A 21,219-nucleotide genomic window follows, 5' to 3' on the forward strand; every position below is an offset into this window, starting at 1 on the left:
TACACATTCTGATCGATCTTGATTGACTTCACTCATGGAATATACGTATTGATTGAGACTGTTTACCATGTAGCTAATGTTTCCGTTAATGACGTATGATGTGTGGTCCAGGTGGATTCGCCCTTGATGGTACAACACAGGATAGATTTTGACTTTACGGAAGATTCTGGGGTCGAGTTTAGGGGTTTTTAGTAGCAAAACTATTTCGCGATTATTGGTGGCGATTGAGGTTTCGATGAACGTGAGAGCTTCAGCTTTCGTTGTGAGGGTATGTTTTTAGATTGTAAGCTTTTTTCTAGCAAATTCATTTCCAAATCTGACAAAATCTTTTCATTAACAATATTCGCTTTTGTCCAAACTATACTATCTATAATTCCTTGAACGGATTCTATAATTTTTCCTAAGTGCATATATATAACAATTGAATGGGTTTTTAATGAATTTGATTGCTCTATAACCTTGACTGTGTTAAAAGCTAACTCTTTAATTTTGTTATTAAACTGTCTATTTATGGTTATTTGTTTGTTGTTGTTATCTATCAGGTCGTTTAAACTGCTGTTTATTATTCTAAGGTCATTAGCGTCAGGGTTCCCTGCTAAATACTTCCAAACGGTTCCAACGGAATCCCAACGTTTAAAACGATTGACTGGAGAGAGCTTTCTAATGAGGGTGTTCAAATGATCTAATTGATTTTTTATTATCGGTATAAACTGAGTTGGGGCTATTTTTTCGAAATCGTACCTTATTGTTTGAAAATAACTTTTGTATGCAGTGATATTGAAATGGTGAACATAATGATAACTATCAATTTTAATTCTTGCAGGCCCTAGATCAATTCCTATTATTGGTTGATTGTCTACTTTATCTATGGAAATATTCTGTCCGTTGGATGGATATAGGTAGCATAATGAAAGGAGTAAACTGTAATAAAAAAGCAAAAGTTATCTGAAGTTAGTATAAAGGTGCCATCGACCGTTATCTAATTTTTAGGTCATTTTTATGAACTTTGCGAGATTTTTCGGTTGTTATTGTGCTCCTATTAACATTTTTAACTTTAATCTTTTTGTATCATGGTTTGTGTTTTAATCTAGCCCTAGTCTTTTCATAAATCGTTTTAGCAATTGGTATAGTTATCTCTCTTTTGTTTTTATTGTATAGCAAAAGATCGTATTTCTGCTTGGCATTTAAATTCTTATAAACGTTCTCGCAAATATCAGATGACCGGAAGGAAGGTAGGATAGTTTCATATGGAGTATGTTTAGTTGTGGAATGGATTGATGAATTGTATTTATGAACTGAGGATTGGACAAGGTCAGGAATGGGCATATCTTTTTGTTCGGATTTTGTAATACGATAAATTTCGAGTAAGGTTGAGTGAAATCTTTCTATCGTACCGTTCATCTCGCTTCGACCAGTAGCGGTTAAGTAGGTCTGAATATTGTGGACTTTATAGAAGTTGGTTAAATCCTGAGTGCCGAATGATTTTTCACCATCCATAACTAACATTTTTGGCGGGTGGTACTTTGTTAAAATTTCCTTTACAGCTGGAACTATATCAACGGCTGCTCGCGATTGAATCAACTTAACTTGGGCAAATTTTGAAAACTTATCGATGTAGGTGAGGAAAAAATGTTTTTCCAAAAAAAGCACATCAATGTGAGCAATCTCAAATGGTGCTTTTGGTATGGGAGTGTTTTGTTGAGGAAATTTAATCGGGTTACGATCGTATTTGTTTTCATTGCATATACTGCAATTAGAAACAATTTTTTTTTTTTGGCTTGCATCTTGGGAAAATAGTATTTGCGTAAAATTTGCGACTTATTTTCCTGGGCTCCACGGTGTGCCCTGTTATGCACTGCCGTAATTATATTCATCTGTAGATTTTCGTCCGATACATCTTCTAAGAGCTTTTGTGTAAAACGGATTTTAAGGAGTTTCTGATTTCCATAAAACTTTCTATAAACATCTTGAAATTTATCCATAATTTCTTCGCTCGTTAAAATACCGTTTATTTTTGTTAATATGAAATGATCCTTAAGAATCTGTAAAAAAGAGGATTCAGTTAATGTATCTGTATAAATGATAGTTCGTTTAAAATTTGGGAAAGGGTTTTCGAATACTGTTTTCGGTTTCCCTTCCTTTAGTATGATCTGATTCTGAAAAACATTTAATGGGGCCTCTGTAGAGATAATGTAGAAATCTTGGCTAGTTTCTGCCGAATGTTGTGTGCCAGACACAGAGAATACTATTCTACTAAGGGCATCAGCCACAACATTTCCTTTGCCAGGCTTGTATAAAATCTCATGATCATGTTCTTCCAAATAAGCTTTCCAACGCTTTAATTTGGCATTCGTATTTTTCGGTGATAGTGCAAAAGTCAGGGGTTGGTGATCGGTTACTATTTTAACTTTCGCTCCATAAAGATAGTTACGGAACGTTTGCAATGACCAAAAAATAGCAAGCATCTCTTTCTCGGGAGCTGAATATTTCTCTTCTGTCCTCGATAAGGTTCTTGAGGCGAAGTGGATTGATTTGTCTTTGCCTAATTCACCTTGAGAGAGAACTGATCCTATTGCGAAATTTGAGGCGTCTGTTGTTAAAATAAATGGCTTATTAAAATCTGGATAAATTAAAATATCGCTTGATGACAATACTTGTTTCATTTTATTAAAACATTCAATTTCATGTAAGTCTAAAGTAATTTTCTTTTTCGATGTGTCAGATCCCTTCCCCCTTAAAATGTTTGTCAGAGGTTTTGCTAGTTTGGCAAAATCTTTGACAAATCGTCGATAGTAGCCCAATAATCCTAAAAATGCACGCAAATCCTTAATAGTTTTGGGCACGGGGTATTTATTAATTACGTCGATTTTGTTCTCATTAGGTTTTATTCCGTCAGTGCTAATAATAAAACCTAGAAATTCTACCTCTTGACGAAGGAATTCTGACTTATCTAATTGAATTTTTAACCTTGCATTATTTAATGTTTTCAAAATTGTATCTAAATTTTCTAGATGGTTATCCAAACTGTCTCCAAAAACTATAACGTCATCTATATAGACGTAGCATATCTTTCCAATAAAATTTCGCAAAATATCATCAATCGCTCTTTGGAATATCGCTGGAGCGTTTTTAAGCCAAATGGCATTCTAGTGAATTCGTATTTGCCATTATTAATAGCGAATGCTGTTTTATCAATATCTGATTCTTTCATCTTAATTTGGTGGAATCCGGATGCTAAATCCAACGTTGAAAAATATTTTTTTTCCTTTTAATTGGTCTATTACGTAGTTTATCTCAGGCATTGGGTACTTTTCAGAGATGGTTTTGGCATTTAACATGCGATAATCTATAACCATTCGGATTTTTTTTTGCCCTGACGCATCTGACTTTTTTGGTACAATCCATACCGGGGATGTCCAAGCCCAGTGAGACGGTCTAATAATTCCATCTTCTAATAATTTTTCCACTTGCTTATTTACTTCGTCAGCATATGCAGCAGGGTAAGGATAAACTCTTTGATGAACTGGGGAGTTATCCGTAGTGTGTATTGCACATTCGATATTAGTTGTACAAGTTAATTTAGTATCTGGTTTATAAAATGAATGGCTATTTTTCTCCAACACCTTTTTTAGTTTTTCTGACTCTAATTTTGAGAGGAGAGATGTTCGGATTAAATTGTGAGAAGAATGATTATGCGGTGAATAATATAAAATTGGGACAACAAACTTGTTCCCGTTTCTAGTTAATGTTATTTGATCTTTTCCTAGGTCTATTATAGCATCCAAAGCTTTCATCATGCTGTTGCCAATTATACCATAAAAATAATCATGAAAATGGTGAAGTAAAAAGCGATCTTCAAAATCAATTTTAGGATGGAAAAAAATTATATCAATGGCATATGTGGGAGAAAATTTACTGTTTGCACTACTAATTTGGCCTATAGAAAATTTGTACGGCTTGCTGTGTTCGTATGAATGTGCTAATTTTGGATCTATTAAATTAATATTAGCACCTGTATCTATTAAGAATGGAAAAGTTCCAATGGTAGTTTTGAGTTTAATAAACGGAAGACAGGGAACTACCAACTCATCTCCCACTGTAAAAAATGGTTCTGATGATTTCTACTTGATCCCTCTTGCGGATCATGGTCGTGCTGTAAATTTATATTTTGATTGTTTTCTGTAATATCATATTCATCAGTGAACTGGTCCCTGATTTGTTCTTGTAAATGGTAGTCATTGCTATCCATTTGATGAGCTTGCAATGGGTGAGCTTGTCTCTTTACCCATGCTTCCTGGCTTGATGCAGGTCTTGGTCTTTTTTCCCCATACGAGGGTCTATTTCCATAATTAATATTTCTTGAATTTGTGCTTCGGTCTACCTCCATTGGCTCAGGGTATTGTCTCTGGGAGGCATATTGGTGATTCGGAACGTAATGTGGAGCTGGATGGTATCGTGGAGCTGGACGTGGAGGTGGAGGGGCTGTTCTGGGAGGGGGTGTTGGTTGGTACACAATTTTTTCTAGGTGCTACCCTGGAGTGTTGCGGTTCGTACCCTAGATCTTTTGGCTTAGGAGTATTAGAGGAATTTGATTACCATACTGATTCTTATAAGGTGCTGATCGAATGTCCATATTAAAGTAATCAAGGCAAAATTGATATGCTTTGCTAAGGGTCTTCGGGTCAGCAGTTTTTAACAGTGTAGATAACGGTTTTTCAAGACCTCTAATAAACGAGTCTAAAGCTTTCTCCCTAAAATAATTTATATGAACGTTTGCGTGGAGGGAATATTTGCTATCCGTTTGAACTTGTGCTATCATAGCGGTTAGTAATTCATTAACTCTGCTATAATATCCGGCAAGGCTTTCAGAGTAACCCTTTTTTATACACGTTAATTCATAGTCTAGGGTTTTCACGTCACGCTTATCTTTGTAATATAGCATCAGTGTTGATTTTATCTGATGCCAAGCGCATGTTACATTATTTGCGTTTAGTACGTCGGAAGCTTCTCCGCGGACTTTTCTTCTGATTGTTCGTTCAACCAAATGGAACTGCAACGAATCGTCCGGAAGATCCCTATACATGATAAAAACATCTTCTACATCCGAGATCCAATTCATCAGTTCGTTTGGGTTTCCGTCAAAAATTGGAACGTCCCTCAAAAAGTCAGGGGTTTCCCCATCTCTACAAAAGATCGTAGAACAATTTCGGAGTTGGGATTGGTCATTTTTGTTTTTTTAGCTTCCACTTTACTTTACACTGTCACAATTATAATTCACCGATCACTAATTAAACCGAGGCTTTGTATTGTTCACCAAAAAATGCTTTTTCGGATTTTTTTGTTTGAATACTTACAGTAATTTTGAGTTGATCTCCATTGATGAAGTTTTCCGCGGGGGAAAGTTGGGCAGCTACAGCAGGGTTTCCTTTTTATTCCTTTCGACTATCGGGTGTTTACCACGGTGTCCCAAAATTCGCTTTGTCTTAATAATGGCTCCTTTGACCATAGATTTAACTACTGTTAATGTTAGGATTTTTTTTTTTTTTGACTTATACACTTCCCGTTTAACTTCTTCAGGTCCCTATTCGGGCGCCAGTTATTTTTCTTTCTTCGAAGCTAGAAAGAAGTGGACCTTTTGAGTGCTAGAAACCAACTGACTTTATTTTCCATTATTTGTTACCAACGCATACATGCATATGCATGCATATATCGATCAGCATATCGACACCCAAGTTATTCAACCCGCCGCATCAGCAGTTTGATGCCGATGTGCTAACTCGCGTTAACACACTCCAAGCGAAAAACGATAGTTTACAACGCTTCCAACAACAACAACAGCCAACGACCTCGAGTCGCAGTGCTGACTATTTTCGTATCCCAGATCCAATTAGGGTCATTCCCGGATTCGACGGAAACAAAAAACAGTTAATCGGTTGGTTAACAACAGTTAAAAAAAACACTAGACCTCTTCAAAAACAATGTGGCACCAGAAATATTTAGTGTCTACGAACAGACCGTAATTAATAAGATAGAGGGCAAAGCACGTGATACTATTTGTGTGAACGGAAACCCTACTACTTTTGATGAAGTCGTAGATATTTTGCAGAACGTTTATGGCGATCGAAACAATATCGCAACGTATCAAACACAATTGTGGAACCTAAAACAAAACGAATCTTTGGGCCTTCACTATAGAAAAACAAAAGAAATTTTGATCAATATGAAATCAGTAGCAAGACAGAATACGGTATACGCTTCACATTGGGAGGCAATTAACCTGTTTTTAGAACAAGAATGCCTCGCTGCGTTCATAAATGGTCTGAGCAAAACACATTTTGGATATGCTCAAACCGCAAAACCAGAAGACTTGGAATCAGCTTACGCCTTTCTATGCAGATTCCAAAACGCCGAAAGAACTAAATCAAACACCAATAATGGGTTCGAAAAACATCCTAGTGTCGATAAAAATGTAAAAAGGGATAATAAATTTTCACAACCTAAACACCTTGAGAATAGACCATTCAATAACATGAAACCATCTTCAGATCGTACAAAAATTGTTCCCATGGACGTCGATCAATCCTTACGGTCCAAAATGAGAAACAAAATTTTCTCGCATCTAGCCGAAGAAGATGACGGAAAAACAATATCAGAAGAATCCGATTCAGACGAAGAAACCGATAATGAAGAAGATGTAAATTTTCAAATTACTGCAAACTTAAACCCACCGAGTTAAACGCAATTAACGGACTACCCTTTTACACAACAAAATTAAATGACTCAAACATCAAACTTTTAGTAGACAGCGGAGTGAACAAAAATTTTTTAAATCCAGAATTAGTTCCACTAACTCAAAGAGTGAAATGCGAAACAATCACCATAAAAAATAAAAATGGTAAGTTCAAATCACAAGAATGCACATTCATAACCATTCTAGATAAAAAATTAAAATTTTACCTTTTCAAATGTCATAATTATTTTGATGGAATACTCGGATACGAATCACTCTCCGATATGGAAACACTAATTGATACAAAAAATCATAAACTTATTCTACCAGATCGTACAATCGACTTAGAAATAAGAACATTAGAACCCCCTTCAATTACATTAAATGCTAATAATGCTCAAATTATAAAGCTTCCTGTTTCTCAGACAAACAGAAACATTTTTCTTCCGAAAGACATTCAAATAAAAGATGCAATAATTCCTTCAGGCGTTTATAAAGCAAAACAAGGATATGCTAAAGTTCTTGCCAGGAATTACGGCGACACATTAACATTTCATTGGACTAAACCAGCAAAAACATATGAATTAGACAAAATGATCGAAATAAATCATATGAGCACACACCCATATAATGACCATCCGCAAAATTACATAGCAAATCTCGAAAATTTAATTCGCACCGATCATTTAAACAAAGAAGAAAAACATAAACTTTTCGAAATTCTTAAACAAAATCTAGGCATCATCCATCAAGAAAAAGAAAAACTTTCATGCACCACCGCTATTAGACATCGAATAAAAACTAAAGACGATATACCCATTCATACAAAAACTTATAGATACCCCAATATTCATAAAGCAGAAGTGAATAGGCAAATCGAAGAAATGATTGCTGACGGTATTATCCAACATTCTATATCCCCATGGACATCCCCAATCTGGATAGTCCCTAAAAAATCAGATGCAAGTGGAAAAGAGAAATGGCGCATCGTGGTTGACTATAGAAAATTGAATGAAAAAACGATCGATGATCGATACCCTATTCCCAATATAGAAGAAATTTGGACAAGTTAGGTAGAAGCATGTACTTCACTACACTTGATTTAAAATCCGGCTTTCATCAAATTGAAGTTGATAAAAAGGAAAGACCAAAAACAGCTTTTAGCACAGAAAAAGGACACTTCGAGTTTATACGAATGCCCTTTGGCTTGAAAAACGCACCTGCTACTTTTCAACGGGCCATGAATAATATTTTAGGTGACCTTGTAGGAAGAAACTGTCTCGTATATCTAGATGATATTATTATTTTTGGTAAATCACTCCAACAACATTTGGACAATTTGAATAAAGTGTTGAAAAAATTAATCGAATCAAATTTAAAGGTTCAATTAGACAAATGTGAATTTTTAGGAAAAGAGTGCGAATTCTGAGGACACATTGTAACTCAAGATGGCATCAAACCCAATCCAAACAAAATAGGAAAAAATATTGCATTGGCCCATACCAAAAACAACAACCCACATTGAAGGCTTCTTAGGAATCCTTGGTTATTACAGAAAATTCATAAAAGATTTTTCAAAACTGACCAAACCCCTCACAAAATGTCTTAAGAAAGGTTCTAAAATAACACATAATGACGAATTTATAAATTGTTTCAACGATTGTAAACAAATGCTCACTACTGATCCAATTTTAAAATATCCTGATTTTAGCAGAAAATTCATTTTAGAAACAGACGCAAGTGATTTCGCCCTTGGCGCTGTACTTTCACAAAAATTCGAAGATGGTAAGGAACACCCAATCGCTTACGCTTCTAGAACGCTTAACGAAACAGAGTGCAACTATTCAGCTACCGAAAAAGAGCTACTCGCCATTGTTTGGGCAACCAAGCATTTCCGACCGTACATTTTCGGAACAGTTTTTGAAATAAGAACTGACCACAAACCTCTGTTTGGCTAAGACAGAAAAATGATTTAAATAGAAGACTTCTTCATTGGAAACTTGCCTTGGAAGAATTCGAATTTGAAATTAAGTATAAAAAAGGTACTCTTAATGGAAATGCAGATGCACTATCCCGCATAACGGAAAACCCTGCTTTAACATCCGAATTAAATGCAAATACTGCCTCTAACAATACTGACACTATGACGCAACACTCAGCAGATACTAATGATGACGAATTCATCCCAGCAACTGAAAAACCACTAAATGAATTTAGAAATCAAATAATACTAGAAGAAAATAACAATGATTCTCGAGAAGCAATTACACTTTTCGGAAATTATCATAGAATAACAATAAAAACACCCCTTTTTGGACCAGCTATGTTGATCAACATAATCAAAGAATATGCATCTCCCAAATGTGTTACCGGCATTTGTTGCAGTGAAAAAATCTTACAAACCTTACAAATTATCTACAAAAACTATTTCTCTCGCGCAAAATCGATCAAACTATTTTGGACAAAAACAATTTTAGAAGATGTAACTGATGAAATTGACCAGGATTTGATTATTGAACGACAACATAATGCAAACCATAGAGGAATTATTGAGACCAAGCTACATATTGCTAGAAAATATTATTTTCCAAACATGAAAACTAAAATTACTAAATTTATTAACATTTGCAAAATATGTCAAAAAGCTAAATATGAAAGACGCCCATATAAACAAAAATATCAAATTACTGCCACTCCTAAAAAACCTTTGGAAATCGTTCATATGCACATCTTTATAATTAGTGATAAACATTTTCTAACCCTTTGCGATAAGTTCTCAAGACTGACCTTGGCGATTCCTTTACAATCAAGAAACGCTATACATATACTAAAAGCACTAACTCAATTCTTCGCTAACGTTGGAAGACCTTGTTTGCTTGTGATGGACCAAGAATGTTCGTTTAAATCCACCACAATCAAACAATTTCTTGAAGAAAATAATGTAGAATTCCATTATACAATTGTTGGTCAATCCTCTTCTAATGGAACAATAGAAATTGTCCATAGAACAATAAGAGAATTGCACAACATAATCTCACTACGAGATTCTACAAAAAAATTATCAACTACTTCAAAAATTAATTTGGCAGTCTCAATTTACAATGATTCTATACACTCTCAAACAAACATATCCCCTAAAGAACTATTTTTCTGCTTCCAAAACGAAGATCCTATCCCTGAGGACTTTCAAGAAAGAATCAAACAAAAAGAGGAACTTTATAGAGTGTATGCCACAAAACAAAAAGAAAAAAAATCCAAATACATAGAAAAATTAAACAAAACACGAGAAGAACCAGAACTATTCAAAGACAATGACACGATCTTCGAAAGGAAAAGAAATAATTTAAAACACGAAGAAAGGTATCGTGAAACGAAAGTTTTCGATAACCTAGTTACAAATATTTTAGACCGAAATGGAAGAAAAATTCACAAATCAAAATTGAAAAGGAAACGAAAAACCTAACACACCATTTAAATTCTTTCTCATCCTTACGGAAATCACAGCTGAATATTATAAAAAAAACTTATAAAAATATTATAAAAATGAAATTTGGAATGATTCATTTCCTCATAATAGTTTTAACAAATTCAAAACTTATAACAGCAACAATTTATAGAGACTAACCTTAACAATATTCAGAATTTAGCCAATAATATTAGCCTAACCAACCATCTTAAGGACACCTTAGACTATAAAATCCTATCAGCTAAAAAAAAAATAATAAGGAAATAAAAGACCTAGAAAACAAAAGAGAGGCATAATAAATGGTTTAAGAACAATTATAAAAATAATCGCAGGAAATCGCAGATCAGAAAACACTTAGAACATTCAGAATTTAGAACATTCAGAAAACAAAACCATATCCAACATTAACGCTCAAGTTAGAATTAATTCCGAAATAGAAAAATCAGTAAACAAAATTACACAAACTCTAAAAAATAAAAATCGAAAATCAAATGAATAATCAGATAAAAGTCGTAAAAACTGAAATAGAACAAGTAAATCTTATCCTGAACATTGATAACATTGTACAACTGTAGAAGACATAGAAGAATAGACGGATGTAAAATTTGTAGCCAAGCATAAAAACACCATTTTCAATGTAAACGAAGAGTGCACGATTTGCAACAACCCACACCCGCTAAACGACGAGTGTATCTCAAATATCATCAGAAATCATCCATCTAAATGTACCACCACCACGAGCTCCGAACATATGAGGAATAATAATACGAGGAATGAAACCAGGAGTCATTCTAATCGATACCACCTTTAGCGTGCCAGTCATTGATTCATGTTCAAACAGCCAAATAATAGCAGTACCCACACTAATTGAAACCGGCAATTGCACCGTAAAGATCTTAAATAGCACATTTACTGCGCATATTGATGTGTTAGACCAAGAAGACTACTTCCTACCCTTAACTGGCAGCAAAACAGAAATAACTCTAAACAAGCCAAGTATACAAGATCTGCACACAATGCATATTAGTAACATACATCAACTCCATACAATAACACTCCGCTTACGCACGCATACAATTGCAGGAGGGATATTAATTGTTGTTCTAACAGGCTGTCTTATAACTGCATTTTGCATCTACAAATACAAAACCAAACATGCAGAGAAGAAAATGTCTACCGAAGCTATTCACAACATCATCCCACTGCAAACGTCGGTAAGTCGATCGATGACGCTCGACGTTTAAGGAGGGAGGAGATATGTACACATGCGCTACGCGCTATGATACAGGTGCTGAGTAAGAAAACGGTCGCAAGCGAGCCATCGATGTTACTCCACGCGCGGAGTCAGGTTCCAACGGGAACTCCACTGGAAGCAGGTTCCCACGACCAGGTGTGGTGTCGTATGTTCAGACGGACCGAGGCAACATGATCATCATAAACGTGGACGACGACGTGACCGCCAAACCTGGCAGCACCGAAAACACCAGCCTAGCTAAATAGTACCGAATCCAGAAGTTAGCTTCAGTCTTAGTTTAGCAGTTCGCAAATAAAGATCCCCAGTAATATTTTTTTAAAACTTACTCCGTGAACATAATTATATATATATACAGGCACTCGGTAATCATCCGCTTGAAGCAACGACGAGCCGCTCGCAGAAACGACACGAGGCAATCACGACCAATAACCTGGAAATCGTTAAGTACTGTAAAAGAGATACTCTGTTACTAAAAATAAGTATTAATTATCAGTGAAGTGTTCAGATAGGTTAGTTAAAACATTATAGTGTGCGATAAAGTCGAGAAAATGCTAAACTCAGATTATCCTCTTCCTAACCCCTCTTCCCAAACCGAAATGCAACCCAAAGCAGTGGCAACAATGGTAGCAGAAGCGGACGCTATTGTTCGATCGATGAAAAATCCCCAAGCGATTCGCAATCTATTGCCTTGTAGTGGTAACATACTTAAATTAAATACCTCATAACCTCAGTAGATAATTAAATGCCGTTTGTCTTATCTGTTAAAGATACGCCTTTCTATCACATGTGGCTTCAAGCAATAAGAGCAATAATTATCGATGAATCGGATAATATCTTAGAAATGTACGGCATTCAGAACGACTGGAAATCAATACGAGAAACACTGATAAACCACTATACAGAAAAAAGAAATAGCCAAACGTTATTAGCTGATCTTTTCAATCTTAAGCAAAATGTTCCCTTAGAAGAAGGATTCTTCTAACAATGTGATAACAATGTGATTAAAATACTAACCCAACTTATTAACAGTGTACAGTTTGATGTAAGTGAAATAAGTGTGCGTGAGGATCGGATTGCAAATTACCGTGCCAATGCTCTTCATGTTTTTTTGAGTGGAATCCGGGAACCTATCGGCGGGGTAGTGAGATCTCGTAAGCCTAACACATTACGTGAAGCGTATGATGCGTGTATTGAGGAGATCGGCTGTAGAAAGAGAACCAATAATACATCGACACGATCGATAAATTATTCGCACTCAAATGCTCGTCCCTTTTTTAATACGGCGAATGCAAACACTAATACTTCTACAAGATCACAAGATGTGTCGAATCGCACCGGTGCGTATTCTCAACAGACACCGATAGAGTTAGGCTCAAATAGAACCAGACGAAGCATTGCTCAATGCTCAACACCCTTCTCACAATTACCAGAATAGAATGTTCGCTCCAACCGGTCCCCCGCAATTCCACGCAGAGGAATTACAGTGTACCGATAACCAAATTTTTTTCTCGTCGCTCACCCACACAGCGAACCGCTATAAATAAGAACTATTTACCCTACATCACGGTTACACACAGAGGAACAGAAATGAAATTGTTGGTGGATACGGGTTCTAATAAGAATTATATTTCTTCTACGAAGGCAGAGCTATTTGTGAAAAAATCCTGCAATCCGTTATGTGTTCATAATGTGAACGGCATTCACCACGTAATACAGTTTGTATCATTTTCACTGTTTGAAAATGGTGAACAAGCATATTTTTTTATCTTTAATTTTCATACCTATTTTGATGGTGTAAAAGGATATGAAACGTTGCAGGAATTAGACGCAGAAATGTTTTGTTCAACCGATACACTCAAAATTGAAAATAGAATTATTAGCATGTACAGGAAGTACCCTGACACTCATACTCAAGCATTTAACGGTAATGAAGAAGTTATGTTTGAAATCATTACTTCTATCGCAAAGGTTGATTTCTATATTGACAATTATGTTTACCTTACTGGTGATATAGTATTACTTCCAGGCATTTATCATTCCAGCGAATATAAATCTCAGGTTGTATTAAAAAAACATTACCAGCAGTTTAGCATATTGAAACCCACAAGAAAAACTTTATGTAGAGCTGAATAATTTTGAGATAATTAAACCTTCACAGGTCAATGATATGGTCAAATTGAAATCTTTGACCGATAAGGTTAATTTGGCACATTTGAATAAGGGAGAACAATCGAAGTTAAAAGAACTTTTGAATGAGTTCCACGATAGTTTTTATACCGAGGGCGATAAATTAAGCTTAACGAACGCAATTAAACATAAAATTACCACCACAGATGAACTGTCTGTATACAGTAAATCATATCGCTTTCCATATTGCCATAAACAGGAAATTCAGGATCAAATTCAAGAACTGTTAAAACAAGGAATAATACGACCATCCAACAGTCCATGGTCTTCTCCAATATGGATTGTGCCAAAGAAAAGTGCGGCGAATTACACTCCCAAATGGCGCCTTGTAATTGATTACAGGAAATTAAATGCAAAAACTGTTGATGATAGATATCCGATTCCCAAAATCAATGAAATTCTGGACAAACTTGGGCGTTCAAATTATTTTTCCACATTGGATCTCGCCGCAGGCTATCACCAAATAGAAATAGATAAAAATGATATTTCTAAAACAACGTTTTATGTAGATCACGGACATTAAGAATTTTTAAGAATGCCATTTGGACTTCGTAATGCACCATCTACTTTACAACGTGTAATGGACAATATTTTGAGGAAATGCATTGGCAAAATATGCTTGGTTTACATGGATGATATTATCGTCTATTCCACAAGTCTTACGGAACATATTCAAAATATTAGAAAAGTTTTCATTTGCATGAGAGAATATCACATGAAAATTCAACTACTAAAAAGCCAATTTTTGCAAAAGGAGGTCTCATTCTTAGGGCATATTGTTACAGCAGAGGGTATTAGACCGAACCCTGATAAAATAGAAGCTGTTAAACGATGGTCGATCCCCTCAACGGAAAAAGAATTAAAAGGTTTCGTTGGTGCAATAGCCCGCTGCGCAAAGCGACGGAACAAATCGAGGCGTTCGGAGAATTTTATCATGCCTTCCTTTTCTCTCTAACGGCAAATTTGTCAAGCAGCCAGTCGAGCTACCCGACCCTGGCTCTGCCTCTTACCCCTCGCCTGTGCGCGCTGTCGAAGGTTTGGATGTGTTAGTGCATCAGACGGCCAATCGCTGTCAGCCGTCGTCCGTGCTTTTTCCCTCCATAGCGCTATCTCTTTCACGCGTGTGGTCAATGGTCGCGAACTGTTGTGGCGCTTAAAAAAACCGTTAACAAACATTGCGGCGAAGAAGTTGCATTTTCACAAATCAAATCAAAAAAGCGCAATGAGTTCAAATGATTCTCCAGCCACGGGACCCCAACGACCATCTTTTCGGGGTCCCTTGTCGCTAATACTCTGTCCACTTGTAAACATACGCCATACTACAGACTAGAGATCTTCGGCGACCGCCTAGTCCGCCTACCGTTAGATCCGCCGCTGGTTCATGACGGTGTTTTTTTTTTTTGTTGTGGAGGTGCATACTTCCTCCTGCCTGCTGCGTATGCACCGGGCAGGAGACAGTGTGGCAGTGTGCAAGTTGCACGCTGGATAGGAGCGGTCGCGCGGCACCGCCATCATTCCGCACATCTGCATGCCCGTCGTGGGTTCTAACCGCGTATGAACCGTCCGCCGTAGCAAGGGTTGACTATCCGGCTACGTGTATGTCAAGTCATGAAAAGGCCAACATGATCGCGTAGGCCGTAACGACAAGAATAATAATAAAAAAAAGAACTTTGAAGCGCCATCCGTACCGGGGAAGAGTTTATCTTGACTTTGTTGCTGCCGGGTCTGCGGCCGTGGCGCGACAAATGCACGGAATACAATTGACCAAAGGACATGAACCTACCGAGCCTTACCGTTCCAAGGCAGTGCCGGCCGCACGGCGTCATGATACCGACTCCAAGCCAACAAGCCGCCAGATTCTGGACGGACAGACTTTCTCTTTTGTATGAGTTTATTTCATTTTTTGTTTCCACTAGCCTACCTGAATTGAAAAGAAATGTGCTACGTATCACATGCAAGTTTGCTTCGATCGTGTGTCTTTTTAACACCCCCAACAGCAGAACCTATCGCAAAGATGGTGGTGCCAATCTAATGGTTGTGTTGTCTCTCAGGTAGCGAGATTGAAAATGCATGGACTTTGTAACCGCTATGGATGAAAATGTACGCATCAGAATCAAACAGTTTTGAGGTTTCCGCACGCACGCATACAGACACACACACAAACACGCACGCACACATGCATGAACGCGCGCACGCCAGCACGCACGCACTCACACACACACACACGCACACATGAACGTACGCGCACACGCCAGCACACACCCCCGAAAGCGCGCACGCGAGCGCGCACTCAACACCAATCCCCCCCCCCCCTCCCTTCCGCATGATCGGTTACGGCTACCTTATCGGATTGCTGGTTCAGCTATCTTGCAGCGCATCCTCATCCAAAGCGCCGGGCGGGGATCGCGACATAATATAATGAACGGTCACTTTCCCCGTGCTGTGTGTGTGCGTGTGTCAAGACCCGAAAACTAGAGACATATTTTGGCACATTAAAAAAATATTGCCACTATACACTGTGCTACATGATGCTTAGATTGTCATTGAAGCATCAAACATGTTCAAATAAAAAAATATTAGATTAGTGTTAGACGTTCTCCTACGCTTGTTTTAAATAGGCTTCTTCACCCTCAATTGGCAGGGGCATCGAATGGTCTCATCAGCAGCGGCGGGAAATAAAATAAACCATCATTACACCGATAACACTTTGAATCCCAATCCAGCTTCTCCCACAGCTTCTCAAGGTCACACACTAATTAATAAATGCTAACACCCACCAATAACAATACACAACCGCAATGCACATACATGAATCAACGCATACACCACAACACCCAATCAGCGGAAGGCACGGGCAGAAGCGCAAGTTAGGCAAGGCAGGTTGAGGGAGGGAGAAGAAGCGGATGAAAAAATGGACGCCAATAATTTTAAATTTTTTGACCGTTTTTTTTTTGCTCCACCGCTATAAATAGTTCGTCCATTTCGCCAACAGATGGCGCTAACCCTGCGCAGGAATCGCTGAAGTTCAGCGCGGGAGACCAGCCAAAATCTGCGCTGGCCATCGCAGATTTTGGTACATTTCCTGCGCTGGATACTGCTCGAATTTGCGCAGCGGGAGGGTATTATAGGAAATTCATAAAGGATTTTGCTCGAATCGCTAAGCCATTGACGAATTGTTTAAGAAAGGGCGAGGCTATAGTGCATTCCAAGGAATTCATCGAAGCATTTGAAAAATGCAAAAGCATCCTAACATGCGGCACAATTTAGCAAACGACCCGATTTTTCTCGACAATTTATCCTCACTACCGATGCCTCTAATCACGCCATAGGAGCGGTATTATCTCAAGGGCCAATAGGTAATGACAAACCTGTTGCATATGCATCGCGTACACTATCAAAATCAGAAGAACATTTTTCAACCATCGAGAAGGAGTTATTAGCAATTGTGTGGAGTTGTAGCTATTTTCGACCATATCTTTTTGGTAGAAAATTTACTTTAAACACGAATTATCAGCCTTTAATGTATGGACTAAATCTAAAAACTCCAAATAGTAAATTGATTAGATGGCGACTTACCTTGGAGGAATACGATTACGACATTAAGTATAGAGCTGGAAAGCAAAATGTTGTAGCTGACGCTTTGTCACGCATATAAGTGAACGTGAACGAAAACAATCACTCGACGGACGCTACCATTCACTCTGCCAACACTGACGATACCGTATTCATTCCTATAACCTTACTTCCAGTTAACCATTTTTCCAATCAAATTATCCTTCGCATTTCCTCGACTGAAAATCATACAATAGAACTCGTGGACCCTACAACACAGAGAAGAACCATAAGCAAGACACAATTTACAGAAGAGCAAGTTATTGAAATTTTCCAAAACTCCATGGATTTAAAGAAAGTGAATTGTATTCATTGCCCCACAATGCTCATACCCACGTTACAAAAATTTTATAAGCAGTAATTTAATCAATGTAAATAATTTAAGATAAAAATTGCTCAAAATATGTTAGAAGATGTTAAGGAAGCTCATGAACAAGACATAATGGGGCCCTTTCCGTTGTAAGTTCGTAGCCTGAAATTTCAGCCTGTCAGCTGTTTGCATTGTATAGCAGTTTTCAGGCAGCTATCTAAGTGTGTATAATATACAGGTGGGCTTATCCCAAGGTGTATGAATTAAGAAGGCTGATTTTTATCGCTTCTGCTTCTGAATGAAAATATTAAGAGTGTTTTGAGTATTCGTCAAGTCTCAAGAAAGTTTGTTTGAACAAAAGTTTATATATATATATAGTTCATACTGCTTATAAACTTTTTGTAACGTGGGTATGAGCATTGTGGGGCAATGAATACAATTCACTTTCTTTAAATCCATGGAGTTTTGGAAAATTTCAATAACTTGCTCTTCTGTAAATTGTGTCTTGCTTATGGTTCTTCTCTGTGTTGTAGGGTCCACGAGTTCTATTGTATGATTTTCAGTCGAGGAAATGCGAAGGATAATTTGATTGGAAAAATGGTTAACTGGAAGTAAGGTTATAGGAATGAATACGGTATCGTCAGTGTTGGCAGAGTGAATGGTAGCGTCCGTCGAGTGATTGTTTTCGTTCACGTTCACTTATATGCGTGACAAAGCGTCAGCTACAACATTTTGCTTTCCAGCTCTATACTTAATGTCGTAATCGTATTCCTCCAAGGTAAGTCGCCATCTAATCAATTTACTATTTGGAGTTTTTAGATTTAGTCCATACATTAAAGGCTGATAATTCGTGTTTAAAGTAAATTTTCTACCAAAAAGATATGGTCGAAAATAGCTACAACTCCACACAATTGCTAATAACTCCTTCTCGATGGTTGAAAAATGTTCTTCTGATTTTGATAGTGTACGCGATGCATATGCAACAGGTTTGTCATTACCTATTGGCCCTTGAGATAATACCGCTCCTATGGCGTGATTAGAGGCATCGGTAGTGAGGATAAATTGTCGAGAAAAATCGGGTCGTTTGCTAAATTGTGCCGCATGTTAGGATGCTTTTGCATTTTTCAAATGCTTCGATGAATTCCTTGGAATGCACTATAGCCTCGCCCTTTCTTAAACAATTCGTCAATGGCTTAGCGATTCGAGCAAAATCCTTTATGAATTTCCTATAATACCCTCCCGCTGCGCAAATTCGAGCAGTATCCAGCGCAGGAAATGTACCAAAATCTGCGATGGCCAGCGCAGATTTTGGCTGGTCTCCCGCGCTGGACTTCAGCGATTCCTGCGCAGGGTTAGCGCCATCTGTTGGCGAAATGGACGAACTATTTATAGCGGAGGAGCAAAAAAAACGGTCAAAAAATTTAAAATTATTGGCGTCCATTTTTTCGTCCGCTTCTTCTCCCTCCCTCAACCTGCCTTGCCTAACTTGCGCTTCTGCCCGTGCCTTCCGCTGATTGGGTGTTGTGGTGTATGCGTTGATTCATGTATGTGCATTGCGGTTGTGTATTGTTATTGGTGGGTGTTAGCATTTATTAATTAGTGTGTGACCTTGAGAAGCTGTGGGAGAAGCTGGATTGGGATTCAAAGTGTTATCGGTGTAATGATGGTTTATTTTATTTCCCGCCGCTGCTGATGAGACCATTCGATGCCCCTGCCAATTGAGGGTGAAGAAGCCTATTTAAAACAAGCGTAGGAGAACGTCTAACACTAATCTAATATTTTTTTATTTGAACATGTTTGATGCTTCAATGACAATCTAAGCATCATGTAGCACAGTGTATAGTGGCAATATTTTTTTAATGTGCCAAAATATGTCTCTAGTTTTCGGGTCTTGACACACGCACACACACAGCACGGGGAAAGTGACCGTTCATTATATTATGTCGCGATCCCCGCCCGGCGCTTTGGATGAGGATGCGCTGCAAGATAGCTGAACCAGCAATCCGATAAGGTAGCCGTAACCGATCATGCGGAAGGGAGGGGGGGGGGGATTGGTGTTGAGTGCGCGCTCGCGTGCGCGCTTTCGGGGGTGTGTGCTGGCGTGTGCGCGTACGTTCATGTGTGCGTGTGTGTGTGTGAGTGCGTGCGTGCTGGCGTGCGCGCGTTCATGCATGTGTGCGTGCGTGTTTGTGTGTGTGTCTGTATGCGTGCGTGCGGAAACCTCAAAACTGTTTGATTCTGATGCGTACATTTTCATCCATAGCGGTTACAAAGTCCATGCATTTTCAATCTCGCTACCTGAGAGACAACACAACCATTAGATTGGCACCACCATCTTTGCGATAGGTTCTGCTGTTGGGGGTGTTAAAAAGACACACGATCGAAGCAAACTTGCATGTGATACGTAGCACATTTCTTTTCATTTCAGGTAGGCTAGTGGAAACAAAAAATGAAATAAACTCATACAAAAGAGAAAGTCTGTCCGTCCAGAATCTGGCGGCTTGTTGGCTTGGAGTCGGTATCATGACGCCGTGCGGCCGGCACTGCCTTGGAACGGTAAGGCTCGGTAGGTTCATGTCCTTTGGTCAATTGTATTCCGTGCATTTGTCGCGCCACGGCCGCAGACCCGGCAGCAACAAAGTCAAGATAAACTCTTCCCCGGTACGGATGGCGCTTCAAAGTTCTTTTTTTTATTATTATTCTTGTCGTTACGGCCTACGCGATCATGTTGGCCTTTTCATGACTTGACATACACGTAGCCGGATAGTCAACCCTTGCTACGGCGGACGGTTCATACGCGGTTAGAACCCACGACGGGCATGCAGATGTGCGGAATGATGGCGGTGCCGCGCGACCGCTCCTATCCAGCGTGCAACTTGCACACTGCCACACTGTCTCCTGCCCGGTGCATACGCAGCAGGCAGGAGGAAGTATGCACCTCCACAACAAAAAAAAAACACCGTCATGAACCAGCGGCGGATCTAACGGTAGGCGGACTAGGCGGTCGCCGAAGATCTCTAGTCTGTAGTATGGCGTATGTTTACAAGTGGACAGAGTATTAGCGACAAGGGACCCCGAAAAGATGGTCGTTGGGGTCCCGTGGCTGGAGAATCATTTGAACTCATTGCGCTTTTTTGATTTGATTTGTGAAAATGCAACTTCTTCGCCGCAATGTTTGTTAACGGTTTTTTTAAGCGCCACAACAGTTCGCGACCATTGACCACACGCGTGAAAGAGATAGCGCTATGGAGGGAAAAAGCACGGACGACGGCTGACAGCGATTGGCCGTCTGATGCACTAACACATCCAAACCTTCGACAGCGCGCACAGGCGAGGGGTAAGAGGCAGAGCCAGGGTCGGGTAGCTCGACTGGCTGCTTGACAAATTTGCCGTTAGAGAGAAAAGGAAGGCATGATAAAATTCTCCGAACGCCTCGATTTGTTCCGTCGCTTTGCGCAGCGGGCTATTGCACCAACGAAACCTTTTAATTCTTTTTCCGTTGAGGGGATCGACCATCGTTTAACAGCTTCTATTTTATCAGGGTTCGGTCTAATACCCTCTGCTGTAACAATATGCCCTAAGAATGAGACCTCCTTTTGCAAAAATTGGCTTTTTAGTAGTTGAATTTTCATGTGATATTCTCTCATGCAAATGAAAAC

At 38.6% G+C, this 21,219-nt stretch overlaps 1 protein-coding gene across 1 annotated transcript in view; it reads right to left on the bottom strand.

The window, feature by feature from the left end:
- Positions 1-331: 331 nt before the first annotated feature.
- The window catches only part of LOC121594133 (zinc finger protein 236), an 82,694-nt gene continuing 61,806 nt past the window's right edge, over positions 332-21,219 (bottom strand). The window contains exon 5 of the mRNA XM_041917485.1: positions 332-921. Within this exon, the coding sequence (XP_041773419.1) occupies positions 862-921 (60 nt within the window). The 3' untranslated portion in view covers positions 332-861. The remainder of the gene's footprint in view (positions 922-21,219) is intronic.

The sequence above is a fragment of the Anopheles merus genome, chromosome X (assembly GCF_017562075.2).
Source record: "Anopheles merus strain MAF chromosome X, AmerM5.1, whole genome shotgun sequence".
In the NCBI taxonomy this organism is placed as follows: domain Eukaryota; kingdom Metazoa; phylum Arthropoda; class Insecta; order Diptera; family Culicidae; genus Anopheles; species Anopheles merus.